At 36.4% G+C, this 14,441-nt stretch overlaps 1 protein-coding gene across 1 annotated transcript; it reads left to right on the top strand.

Moving 5' to 3' along the window:
* On the top strand, positions 1-13,496 carry slc1a8a (solute carrier family 1 member 8a). Its single transcript, XM_016468559.1, has 11 exons — positions 1-526; positions 3,095-3,174; positions 3,282-3,497; positions 4,700-4,742; positions 7,276-7,483; positions 7,572-7,671; positions 10,084-10,317; positions 10,433-10,627; positions 11,935-12,069; positions 12,280-12,376; positions 13,234-13,496. Exons 1-11 carry the CDS (start codon positions 272-274, stop codon positions 13,396-13,398), a joined length of 1,728 nt encoding a protein of 575 aa, XP_016324045.1. The 5' UTR covers positions 1-271; the 3' UTR covers positions 13,399-13,496.
* The last annotated feature ends 945 nt before the right edge of the window (positions 13,497-14,441 follow it).

Raw genomic sequence — 14,441 nt, forward strand, 5'->3', positions numbered from 1 at the left:
AACGCAGTGCATTACTATTTCACCCTTTGCTACAGTAGTAAATACACAAAAAGTGGAGGTTATCTGACATCACTTCATGTCAAAAACCCAGAAGTGTGGCAGAGCCACTGTCAACAGGGAAGTGTTAGATTTTATTACTCCATCCTAATCCTCTAAGCCTCCTAAATCCTTCTGACCGTGGTCTTGAGATGCTGGATGGATGCATGATGGCTTAGTCCCTTGTTAGAAAAGGTTACGCTTTGCCCTCCTGCGTTACTCGCAGCGTCTCGCCATGGAGGAGCTACTGATACCCACAGATGCCGAAGAGGCGCCTCCGGAGCCTGGCATCTTCTTCTCTCCGGCGGGACCGGTTAAAACCCCGCCGGAGAGAATGAAGGACTTCATGGCAAGCACATTCTCGGTCAGAGTCAGAGAGTATGTGAAGGACTACATAAGGAAAAATGGGCTGCTGACGCTCTCGGTTCTAGCCGTGATCACAGGATGCGTCCTGGGCTTCACGCTGAGGGGTCTGGACCTCTCCACACAGGTAAGGCTTATTAAACGTGGATTTTAGAGAAATAAATGACTGTGGACATGTTACTGAAAATGCACACAAGGAAGGAATTATGGAAATGTACACAAGTTGTTGTAGTGATGCATTTTAATAGCCTAGGTCCACGTCAAACATATTATCTATTTCTGAAATGGTCAAAATGTTTTGTCATGCTTTTAATCAGTAAAACACAGATTTAGAACATATGTAGAACTAATGTTAATTAGATATCTGTAGACAATAAATGCTTCTTAGATGAAGCTCTTATCTTGGAGACGTATGTGTCCTGTCCTGTCTAAAACTTTGGTGTCAAATACTAGCTATAGTCACTTTGTGTCTTCATAAAGTATGTAAGTTGATGTGTAAGTATGTTTTGAATATGGCAGTCAGATAGTGGATGGAAAGCGAAGTATGTCATGCTGTGTGTCAGAGCTCTTCCTATCTATCAGCTTCAACAATTTTATTTCAGTTTTGAACAGTCTCTGTGTGACACTGAAGACTGGAGTAATGATACTGAAAATTCAGCTTTGCATCACAGGAATAAATGATATTTTAAAGTATATTAAGACTTATTTCACAATAAGAATATTTCACAATATTACTGTGTTTTTTTTTTGGTGCTTTGATAAAATGAATGCAGCCATGATGAGCAGAAGAAACTTCTTTAAAAAACAATAAAAATCCTACTGATCCCAAACTTTTGAGCGGCAGTATATATGCCAATTTAAGGACTATTTCCCGTTGTACTGGGGTTTAACTGAAATAAATTGAGATTATTTGTATTTTTTTGTTGTTTAGAAATCTCTACTGAACCCAGGTCACGTGATCATAAACCCCAGAATTAGATCTGTACAATGTGTAATTTTTACTATTATAACTATGTTGTGATGGGATGAGGCATGTAGGTTTGAATGTTAAGAGGTACTTAAGGACATCTGTGCTCAGTGATCTAATCCCAGACAGACAGCAGTCCAGCCGAGACAAATGGAGTTTGACGTGAGAGACAGTCTCGCCGCGCGTGACGCCTGACCCAGCTGAACAGCAGAGCAAATGGCAACAGTCAGTCAGGGGAAGTAGCTCAGATGGGCTGCTCTCATATAGCAAATTCATCCGGCCTTACTGATAGGCTATATGCAGTTACATTAATGCATTACATTAAGCATCAGTACTATTACTCATACTTAAACATAGCCTAATCATAATTTTAATAACACACTTTTAAGAACAAATCTTAAATTCTGGCATGAGGAGAGGTGTGCTATATTAGGGATTAACCGATGTATCGGCCAATAATTCGGCCGATAAAAGCAATTATCTACTAGTAAGACATTAACGCGATGTCACTTTAAAAATAGCTCAGGCTCTATTTGACCCTGTGAGAATCACCGGTATCCGGTAGGCCTCACGTGGCCAGGCTTACCGTGGTTTTCCCGTCACCAAACGTTGTTCGCCTCCCATCCAGTCTACTTGCTAAGAGGTTTGTGCTTTGTTACTTCTGATAAGAAACTAACCAATTCTAATGCTAAATTCAAACAATAAATGCCATTTTGATGCATTTAAATGTGGCATAACAGATCGCTGTAGCGCCTCAGAAACGCCAGTCATATCTGCCACTTTAATACAAGTTATAGCGCGAAATAAACATGAATGAACATCAGAACAGAAGGTAGGCCTATGTTGAAAGGTACAATACAACTTATCGGAATGTATCATGTCTCAAGTAATCACTCCCATCAATGTTTCAACTGCAGAAAGACGTCAATAAAACAGCTTTTGATCTATGTCACTTAACTTTGCATTCACCTTGCAAGTGTTATGTGTTCACAGCTGGTTAGTTCAAAATAAAGAAATAAATAAAACACTAGAGAGGGTCTTTTTTACTGTTAATTACATATGAATGTTTAAATCTGTCATAATGACAAATTCTTATGAAAACAACCTTATGTGCAATTGAGTTGTATACAAACATTTCAGTTTTTATTTGAGTACTTGTGATTATAATAATATAAACCTTTAATTTTATAGTAATCTACCAAATGAGAGGGTTTTTTCCCCTTAGGAAGAGCAAACAATTGGTATTGACAGTAATACTTTGAAATATTACAGTATTAGCCTACAATTTAAAATAATTGTTTTTCATTTTAACATTTTTTAAATGTAATTTATTCATTTGATTGCAAAGCTGAATTTTCAGCATCATTACTCTAGTCTAAAGTGTCACATGATCCTTCAGAAATTATTCTAAAATGCTGATTCGCTGCTCAAGAAACATTTCTGATTATTATTAATGTTAAACACTACAGTGTGATACACTACTATTTAGATTTGGTCATAGAATCTAGTGCTCACTGCAGACACAAATGATATCCAGCTCCCCAATGGGTGGAGTTAATCATTCCAAACTTTTTAAAAATATGACAAAATATATCATGTGGTAGTAAAACTGGATGACATTTCAGCCTGTGTTACCAACATGAATTCTTTTTTTTTCTACACCGAAATGTTGAAATTATGCAAAATTGCTTATAATCTGAAAAGCTCTTTCTCTGTTTTTGTAATCAGGCAAAAATATATTTCTCCTTTCCTGGTGAGCTGCTCATGCGGATACTTAAAATGTTGATTCTTCCCCTAATCACTTCCAGGTGGAGATTTGACTCATTCTCATCTTCATATTTGATACAAACATTTTTGTCTTACATAAAGATTGTGTAAATATCTCCTCATATCAACTCGTACTGTCTGCCTGTAGTTTAATGTCTGGACTGTCGTCTATGGAGTCAAAGGCCTTCTGCAGGATGGGGGTGCTGACGGTCACCTACTACCTTTGGACCACATTCATCGCAGTAGTGGTCGGCATTGTACTCGTTCTTATCATCAAACCTGGCTATGGGACACACACGGAGAGCAGTAGACTGGGAGGTGGACAAGTCATAACGTCTGCAGATGCACTGCTGGATCTAGTCAGGTATGACTGTCCAAAAAAAATTTGTCAAGTAGCAACAACATTCTTGTAGGTCTTGAACTAACATTTATATCAGCCAAGCCGATTTTAGGAGTAGGCCTAGATATGGGGTTAAAGGCTTGGACAACCTCCTAATCAACCTATAGTGTTCTGTTTCAGTACTGCTGATCCAGGAACATGTACTACTTGGAAAATGGGAAAGTTCACAAATATGACAGTTCTGTTCTGATATAGTTTCACACCAGTATGACTTTTTTGTGACACAGAAAGAGAAAGTTTTTCCATGCAGTTACAAAGCATGGGGCATTCAGGCTTAAAAAATGACACAAAAAAGCATTAGAAGTATTAAAAGGCATTCATATGAATTATGCTAGTATATCTTCTGTCTTCTGAAGCCATTCAATGGCTTTGTGTGAGGAACCGAATCAAATTCGCACTAGCTTTCCTTAGCATGTTCATGATTTGTGGTTGAATTGTTCTTTGAGTTAGATCTTTTCAAAAATCCGGTTCACAAAATCAGTCTAAATGAACTTCAACAGTCTGTTCTTCACACAAAGCTATTGTATTGCTTCAGAAGAATGTATTATAATATGAGTGTGCTATATATAAAAGGAAAATCATGGACCAGTTTTAAGGTGTTTTTACACAGAAGAAAAACAGTTGGAATGGCATGAGAGTGAGTAAATGATGATAGTGTTTTCATGTTTGGGTGAACTTCTCCTTTAATATCAGCATTTGTATTACTAAAATTATAAGCTTTTGAGGTAATTTTCTCCTCATTTTGATAGACATGTTCATAAGTCCCCCAAAAGACATGAAATGTGTCTCTTGGACACTGTAAGTGCCATTCATAGGAAGAGTTGCCCATGTCTGGGGATTTTAGGCCATCCCATACAGTTCAATCCTATTAAAGCAGCGATTATAGGGTATTTTTAGTAATCTGCACAAAGGGCCAATTAAGAAGAGCAGGACCCTCCCATTCCCCTCTGCCCATAAACACAGCAAGCTGCTATTGGTCTTGCGCTGCTATACTTGATAATAGCTGGCCTATGTGTTCACGTCTCCAGGGTGGACGCCATATCATAAAGTATAGATGTGGTGTAATATAATATTCATAAAGAAACAGTTAATGAATTGGCATCATATGCTTTAAATATGGCCAGTTGCTCTACACTTTTACACTTATACTTTATTTCCATCCCCAGGAATATGATCCCCTCCAATCTCATTGAAGCCACATTTCAGCAGGTGAGTAAACAGTCACCTGTCATCTGATAAATGAGCTTATAAATGTACTGTTTGTACTACCAGCATGAATAATACCTGTCAAATTGTATTGCTCATTTGAAGTATGTTATTTAAATGTGAATTTGACAAGCAGTTTTTGTAATTTCTGTATTGCCTCGTTCATGTAGGTTTTGCATGCTCAAAATAGTTACCTGGAGACAATCCCATACATGTTGTTTATTATTCTCAAATAGTGTTAAAATCAAGGTTGGTCCCAGCCAATGCGCATGCACAGTCCTAAACATGCATGCGTCTCAGGACACTGACTTTGGTTCCATTTGACTTTCTATGGAACCGTCATTTGTAGTGATCCGATGACTTTACCATCACATTGACAAATGGCTCTTTTATTTAGAAGGCAGGACTTATTCCACCATAGTGCATAAGTGCCCGCCCACTTTTTCAGCAGTATTGGTTCTATATTTTTCCCATGAAGCATTGCAAATTAGTTAAATAAAAAAAAGAAATATAAAACTATGAATTTAAAGCTGTTGATTGTATGTATAGAACCTATATTTTTAAAGGTTTTTGCCAAATATGAAATATGTACTGTATATATTTGTATATATTCACACTCACACCCACACACACACACACACACACACACACACACACAAATATTTAACTATTCTCGTAGCGTATGAGACTTGCGGTGATTCATGGGAGTGGACAGGGCTAAGGAACTCGTTTGGTGGGCTTTGCTTGCTGCGACTCTCTAGTTGGTGGAATTTTCTGTACAGCATCATGGGTAACGAAGCTGTAATTCCACTATTAAACCTGATTATTGTGAACAGTTGCTTTCCCAAAAGCATATGCAATCAATTAATAACCTCAGAGCTCATAACAGGTCTGTTCTTAACAGTGTTGGGGAAAGTTACTTTTAATAGTAATGCATTACAATATTGCGTTACTCCATTAAAAAAAATTGCATTACTTTTTATGGAAAGTAATGAATTACGTTACTTTTGCATTACTTTTTGTCACCTGGTCTGGGCTTGCTTATTTGTTTTTTAATAAAAATAAACTGAAAAGTTATATTTTGGGCAACTGTAAAGGCCCTTTTACTCCAAAAGTGAAATTAATAAGTCTCAGGCTGAAGGAAGTGACTCTGTCTCTGCACCTCACTCCCAATTTCTCTCAACACCGGGACATGAAAGGTGTCAGTGAATAAATAGGCAAACAAAGTAACTTGTGTTACTTATTTGAAAAAGTAACTCAGATATTCCATTGTAAATTTAAAAGTAATGCATTGAAAAAAAGTAATCTGATTATGTAACTAGCGTTACTTGTAATGCTTTACCCCCAACACTGGTCCTTAAACATTTATCAGTTACTGTTAAAAATCATTATCTCCATGGAGAAATTTTTTTTACTTCCGGAACTCGACTGTTGCACTCTATTGCATTGTACTTTCTCCAATTCATAGTAATGTGAGTAAACCATTTTGTGTATAAATACATGCAGTCTTTGACGATACCTCAAATCATGCGGTTTATTGTCGACTTTCACCTGGTGGACAATAAAATCCATTAGACTTGCATTGTAGGATCAGGATAGAAAATTGTTATAACCAGATTTATAAAAGCAAAAACCACTCACAATTTCTTAAAGTGCCCCTATTATGCCATTTCCAATATTGCCTTTCATGCAGTGTGTAATGTAGCTGTATGTGAATGTAAACGATCAGCAAAGTTGCAAAGCCGAAAGTGCACGATAAATAAAGTTATTGTCTCCCAAAATAAAGAATCGACTCTCTACAGCCTAAACGAGTCGTTAGTAATTCGAATCCCACTTGGGTAGCACATTTGCATAATTCCTGCCTATGTTCTACGTTGGCCGACACACAAACACGTCATTTTATCGACGACTGCTTCTCTAATCTCAGGGAGTTAAAAAAAAAATCTCGGGGAGTTCAACGCGGGATTCACTAAACGCTTGATCTTGAAAGATGGCTCAGTACCCTGATTATTTGGACCAGCTGGCTCCACTGAATTACAAGTATGATAAATAATAGATGTTTATATTTTCTATCGAGCATTCAAAATACAGAACTATGGCAATGGGCCTATTGTTTCCGACACGCGCTGTACGCTGTAGACCAGTCACAACAGACTGGGCCATCTGACCAATCAGAGCAGAGTAGGCTCACGGAAAGGAGGGGTTTAGAGAGACTGAATCTTAGAACTGCTTTGAACGAATCGTTTGAGAATCGCTGGAAAATGAGGTGATATTAAATGCATATTTTGAGAAAACGAAAGCGTTTTTTGACCTTGCATGCATGTAATCCTATTGTAGGAGACTCCCAAAACAATATTAGAAACCTTAAAAAAATGGCATAATAGGGGCACTTTAAGAAAATGTAAAACCTAGCTTTGCATAATCAGCACGTTTTTTCAGTTTAACACTGTAAAGCTGCTTTGACACAATCTGTATTGTATAAAGCGCTATATAAATAAAGGTGACTTGAGTTGACTTTTATATTTTGTTGTTTCAGTATAAGACAGACATTATTCCAATCATAAAACCACCAGTGAACACAGGACGCCCAAATTTTGTCTACTTGATGCCTGATGAAGACAATCCAAAGGGTCGGACGGTGCTGTTGGAGCTAACGCCACCTCCAGACATCGAGTATACAACCCGACCAAGCCGCAGTCAGCAGATGAACGTACTCGGCATTGTTATTTTCTCAGCCACAATGGGTAAAACATCTGCCTTCACCTAATGAGGCATCTTTACTAAGTAAAATCATGATCAAATGCATAACTATAAAAAGCACTTTTCATTTAGGTCTCTTACTTGGTAAAATGGGCGAACGGGGAGCTCCTCTGGTGAACGTTTGCCAGTGCATCAATGAGTGTGTGATGAAGATCATTAATGCGGCTGTATGGTAAGAGAAGAAGCACTGGTGTGAACGTAGTCATACTCAAAAATCTGGCAATCAAAACTATCATCTCATTTAGGGGTTTTAAAGGAGCAGTTCCATACAAAAACTGTTTGTTGTTGAAATGAAGATCAGGAAGTAGTATTTACAGAATACTTGGCCAGGATTGGCCAATGAAAATCTTGAGGGCTCAGATACCATTAGCTGAGGATCTGAGTGGAAGTTTCCAGCATGCAGCTGGCACGTGCATAACGGCTGCAAGCATGAAGGTGTGTTAAAGCCATGCTGTCATTAGGCACATGCAGGGATTATGGATCACCTGCGTTTAAGAGCTGTCACACACTTCAACATGATGCTAGGTAGTGTGGGGCTAACAACGCTGTCACCCCATGTGTCACACTCCAAAAAATATTTAGGCCTAAATTTAAAATTTATCTTTTTGAATTGCAGATAAAATTTCCATCCATTTGTATTACACAGTTTTAAAGGGGTCATATGATTTAGCTAAAAAGAACATTATTTTGTGTATTTGGTGTAATGAAATGTGTTTATGCGGTTTAAGGTTAAAAAAACACATTATTTTCCACATACTGTACATTATTGTTGGTCCTCTATGCCCCGCCTTTCTGAAACGTCGATTTTTACAAAGCTCATCGGTCTGAAAAGTGAGGTGTACGCTGATTGGTCAGCTATCCAGTGCGTTATGATTGGCCGAATACCTCAAGCATGTGTTACACACCTCACCATACTGTGATGCTGTGTCCCGGAGCGACGAGACAAAACCAATAAAACCCATTATAAACGAGGCATTTGTTGCATCCAGTGGGGACATAATTACGGATTATAATGACTTATACTGTCTTTTTACACATTGCGTTGCATCGCGCCGCGTAAACATAAAACCATGTCTGCATTTGTGATCGGAGAAATGACAAACAACAAGCACTACTTTACACTGCTCAAAACTCGCGTTTGAATCATCAGTGGCAAATTCTTTAAATATGAAAACATACTTACAGTCTGAGAGTCAGAACAGCCGACATTGTAGTCTACTCTTCGAGGATCAGGAAACAGTCCTCCATAAAATATTTGGGTTGAAGTGTTCTGGAACAGTGTTGTAAATACAACTTAACCACTGATTTCTAGTCGTGTCCTCTTTTGGAAGACTTCAGGGATCTTATCTATTCACGAACAGCTTGTAACACTCCAAAGAGAAAGGAAAACTTGAAATCGCATCATATGACCTCTTTAACATAAACTAATAAATGAAACCGAATTCTGCACTCAAATTAAAATAAAATAAAATAATCATGGCATAACTATTTTCATCTATTTGATTTTGCTTAAAAAAATCATAATTTCAAAAAGCATTAATTCACATTGCTTAGAATCAGCATAAATCTGTTCATTGTGAAAACAGTTAAAATTATTCAGTTAAAAAGTATGAACATGGATAAAATATGGCTAGCTGTGGAACAAGCAATATTCAGTTAGTTCAAATGTATGAGAACTTGGATTTATTGCTGATAAATATATGAACCTGGTTATTGTATTTAAAACGCATTCAGTTTATTAGTACTATTACAGAAATTTTACCTGTTTCACTAATGACTGACTGACAGATTTTTTTAGTTTGTTATATCTTATATTTAGGCTTAAATATTTATTTATTTATTTATTTTTGAGTTCAGGGCACACAATTTCTGTATTTGACTCCAATGATTGAGGCCTGAGATTCAACATGAAATTGAAATGTACCCTATTTACTTCCTTAATACATATATTTTTTAATGTTAACAATTAATCACTTCAGTTTATTCAAAGAACAAAATGTTTTGTAATAAAAAAAACAACAAAGTACTAAATCTTCAAAGAATATCAAAATGTAATAAATCACTTTGTAAATAACTTTTTTTTTGTTCAGTTCTCAGTGGACAAAAAAATACTTTCCTGCATTTTTTTCACTGAATTTCCTGTTTTACTCGAAATGCATCACATTATGGAAGTAAAATAGGTTTGCAAGTGCCATTTCATGTTGAGTTTAATAGTTAGGCATAGTTTATCCAAAAATGTTAATTCTGTCATTTACTCACTCTCATGTTGTTCCAAATCTGTATGACATTCTACAGAACAGAAAAGAGATTTTGAAGAATTATTGAACTGTTTTTGTCCACACAATTAAAGTGTTCCACAAAAGAAAGGTTTGGAATGAATGAGGGTTAGTAAATTACATTTTTGGGTGAACCATCCCTTTAATGTGCCAAATTAATGACAGGACAGCACTGTCGAAGACAAAGTCTTGCTCATAATTACATATAATAGTCCTCAATATGACTGAAGAATTTGAAGAATCACATTCTTGAGAATCATATGATTAATTCCTACCATACTCTTTAACTTCTCTGTATTTTTCAACAGGTATTTTCCTTTTGGGATCATCTTCCTGGTGGCTGGCAAAATCCTGGATATGAATGATCCCTCCACACTTGGGAAGAAGCTGGGCTGGTACGGGGTGACGGTCATGGCAGGCCTGTTTGTGCACGGCCTCATCTTGCTTCCATTCTTTTATTTCATTCTGACATGGAAAAATCCTTTCACATACATCAGAGGGCTTCTGCAAGCCATGGTCATTGCCCTCGCCACGTCATCCAGGTAAGATGAACTCCTCAAAAAATGTGTAAATGGCTTGTCCCATCTCCATTAAATTAAGCAGAAACATGCATTGACTTCATGACCTTGTAAGTGTGATATTCTCTCTTTTTCACAGTTCTGCAACGCTGCCCATTACAATGAAATGTTTGCTGGAGAACTGCCGAGTGGACAGGCAGATTGCCCGGTTTGTGCTGCCAGTGGGAGCAACCATTAACATGGATGGAACGGCACTTTATGAAGCAGTCGCTGCTATTTTCATTGCCCAGGTCAATGACTACGAACTGGATTTCGGACAGTTGGTCACCATCAGGTACTTACAGACAGGCAAAGATGTAACCAAATATAGCATAGACTTTTATTTTGACAGTGCTCAGAACGCCAGCACCTGAGCGCACAGAGCTCCTGTTCTCTGTCTTCATTAGTTTACTGTCTCTGTTTAACAGTTCTAATAAATTATTACACAGAACAAAGTTAGTAAAGGGCATACGAAAACATATAGCATTTTCTTTTCTATTAATAGTAACAAAGACGTTCTCAACAAACGCCAACGTTCACCAAATGCGCATTTCATTTAAACAAATCTTTGAATAGCCTATCTAATGAACGTTTAATTTCACCAAGTTGCAAACTTTGTCGAATTCAGCTCTGAAAAGTGTGCATTTGTAGACTGCATAAAAACAAGTGTACTCTGTGTTTAACGGTCCTTTTGTGCGAATTGAATGCTGACATGAGAGTTCATCTGTCACTGGACACCCATGATCGACAAACTTTAAATCTTTGCATTCAAACTATGCTGCGCTGTGTCCAGTTTGCCGCTTTGTCATGTTGATGTCATATTCACTGTGCTTTATGTAAAATTATAATAATTTGTCTTCATTTGAAAAAATATTATTCCCAGTGTGCGCAAATTTACCAGATTACTGCTGTGCACTGCTGGTTACAGTGTTTACTTCCTTTTTATTCATATTTTAACAATTTATTTATTTGTGTAAAATACTATAGTAGAATTACAGAATCAAGAATTTGCCCTCTAAATAAATCTCTTTATTTTACAGGTTAGTTTTTTTATCAAGTTTAATTTTTTTATATATTTTTTCATTTTCAAAATATATAATTTAGTAAATATTATGTAAAATAAATATAAATTTCAGCAATTAGTATGCATGTGTTTTTACTATCTTTAAGTTAATAGTGATATATATATATATATATATATATGAAGAATTCAGATGCAAAAGCCTCTAAGTGCCATTTGAAATTTTCTTCTAAAATGAGCATTTTTCTCAGGCTCCTATGCTCTTCATATATATATATATATATATATATATAGGCTTTATAATGGCCATCGGCCACCCTGCTCTCTAAGATTTTGGCATTGACCATCAAAAAAATCCATATTGTTCGACCACTAGTTAGAATTGGGAAACTAAACGAAAATTTAAGAATCATCCATTTTGATCTACCACTATTCTGGATATTGGAGGGAGGACATCCCTGGACATCCCATTTTGTGCAAACTCAGTTTTAATAGGAAACTAGATCAACTCATCTAGCATGATCAGTTCCATCAGGAATTGAGTCAAATCATAATAATCATACTATTCTGATTTCCTCCAGTATAACAGCAACCGCTGCCAGCATAGGTGCTGCAGGAATCCCGCAGGCAGGCCTCGTAACCATGGTGATAGTGCTGTCATCCGTCGGATTGCCAGCGGATGACATCACACTGATTGTGGCCATTGATTGGATCTTGTGAGTTGAGATGCTATTTTATCTGCTGGAAAATACAAAAATTACATTTCATGATAGCTGTAATCATCTGTAATCAATGTAGCATCTAAATGAAATATAAATAGTAAATATTATAAAAGTAACTATTAAGAGTACAGTTTAAAACAATGCATGAGGGAAATAATACTAATAGAATCAAGAATAAAGTCTTCTACCCTTTCTGGTTTAAAGAGATCGCTTTCGAACAATGATCAACGTACTAGGAGATGCTCTGGCAGCTGGAATCATTGGCCACTTGTGTCGAAAAGACTTCCCACCTGACAGAGCTGTAAGCTAACATTTGTTTTCTGTTCATATTATTTGGGTCAATGACATGACACGAATTTTTTTCCCATCTGCATCTATGAATTTATTTAAAAATACATTCAAACAAAAATGTATGCGTATAACCTTTCTGTAGCACAAAAAGTAGAGCATGGCTCTCACAACGCCAAGATCATGGGTTTGATTCCCAGGGAAAGCAAGAACTGATCAAATGTATGCCTTGAATGCATTGTAAGGTGCTTTCGGATAAAAGGCATCTGTCAGATGTGTAAATGTAATGACTTGCGAGCATACTTGTAATGATGCATTCTTTTAATTTCTAAATTAATATTTATTTTAATATTTTTAGGGGACATAAAGTGAAGAAAATGTCTGTCCTGATGTCATAATAAAGAAAAAAAAGCTTCATTAAAATAATGAACTTCTTGAAAAAAAAAAGAAGACATATTTGAACAAAACTGCTTCATGCACACAAAAAACAACAACAGTAAATGACTCAAGATTCCTAAAATATTAGATCAACTTTATGACAAGGCAAGACATTTTAAGGTTATACATGTAAATGTCCCTAAAGCCTTAATGGTATTTATGAATTATTCTCAATGTTTATAAAAAATACTCTTAATCTTGAAAATGTATTTAAAACCATTTTTCTTTTTAAAAAAATTATTAAGATTAAACTTTTTTTAACTCTAGATTTTTTTTTCCTTCCTTTTCTTTGTTGTGGACAGTCTAACATGTCATTGACCCATTTACAAGTTTGTTATACAAGTCAAAGGCTTTTGTAGCATCATGCCTAAACTTTAATTCATCTCAAAATACCACAGGCTTATTGATGATATGTGACCTTCTTTTTGTCAGGCTAACGCAAATGGAGCTGCACAGGACAACCAGACTGCTCAAAACATGGAGAATGTGCCTTTAACTAAAGTACCACTGCTGGGCGGCAAAGACTGTATATTGGAGGTGGTTGGTGACACTGTTTTTGAACGACCCACAGTCTACTACAATATATGTCAGGTCTGAGTCACCAGACGGATGCCTTACACATATCCAGGAACTTCCTTTCTACCACTGTGCCACAAAGAAGTACTGAACGAACACATTCTCTGGTTCTTCCATCTCTGCTTTTTAAAACAGACTAATATTGGCTGTTTTGCACAACTGAATACATTTAGAATACATCCTATTCAAGGGAAATGCTTCTATTTACAAGGACAGGACCGAAAAAGGTTGTTTTTTTTTTGGCCTCTTTTTCTGGAGGTATAAAAGTTATTGCATGCTGGCATGCATTCAGGAATTTTGTCCTTCAGGTTCATGCTGATGTTACGGTCAAAACACGATCCAGAACTGCGATGACATCCTTCAACAACATCTTAAAGGTGATAGGGAAGGAAACTGAGTGACATTTAAAAATGCAGTCAAAAGCCAATTATCCAGCATCACGTGCAACAACACGGGTGACTGATTTGCAAATGTTATTTATTTTTTAAACAACTGCATTATTGTATTTTTGTGTAATGAACTTGCAAAACGTTTGTAATAAACAAACAAAAAAAAAAATATATATATATATATTGAGATACAAAAATGGATGTAATGTTTGCGCAGTGATGTTATGAGAAACGGCATGCACCTGAGGACAGATGGTTTAGAGCGTTAACATCGGATTTAGTTTAGAAGAAAACAAGCAGAGTTTACGCCTAATTAGATGGAGCTGCTTGCTTCAGGTTTAAAAGATCAGGATGATCAGCCCAAAGAACATTAATGACAAATTAGCCATTCAGAGGTTATGACCACTGAAACTAATTCAGCAGGGACAAAACAGACGTATGACCATGTTCCAAAGCACAGCTGACCCAATTATTAAGGCCTTAATCCTAATCGCATTCAATTTTCAATTTATTTTTTGTAACACATTTTTACAAAGTATTTCAGGGTTTCTGCAGTTTTTTAAAGGTAAGTTTAAAACTATCTAAAGACCTTTTCAAGACCAAGTAAGGAAAATTAAAGGTAAAGTGTAAATGTCTAAGGAGCAGAAGATGCACATTAGCAACCAGTGTTGGGCA

This window comes from Sinocyclocheilus anshuiensis, unplaced genomic scaffold (genome assembly GCF_001515605.1).
Source record: "Sinocyclocheilus anshuiensis isolate Anshui unplaced genomic scaffold, SAMN03320099.WGS_v1.1 scaffold572, whole genome shotgun sequence".
Taxonomy (NCBI): domain Eukaryota; kingdom Metazoa; phylum Chordata; class Actinopteri; order Cypriniformes; family Cyprinidae; genus Sinocyclocheilus; species Sinocyclocheilus anshuiensis.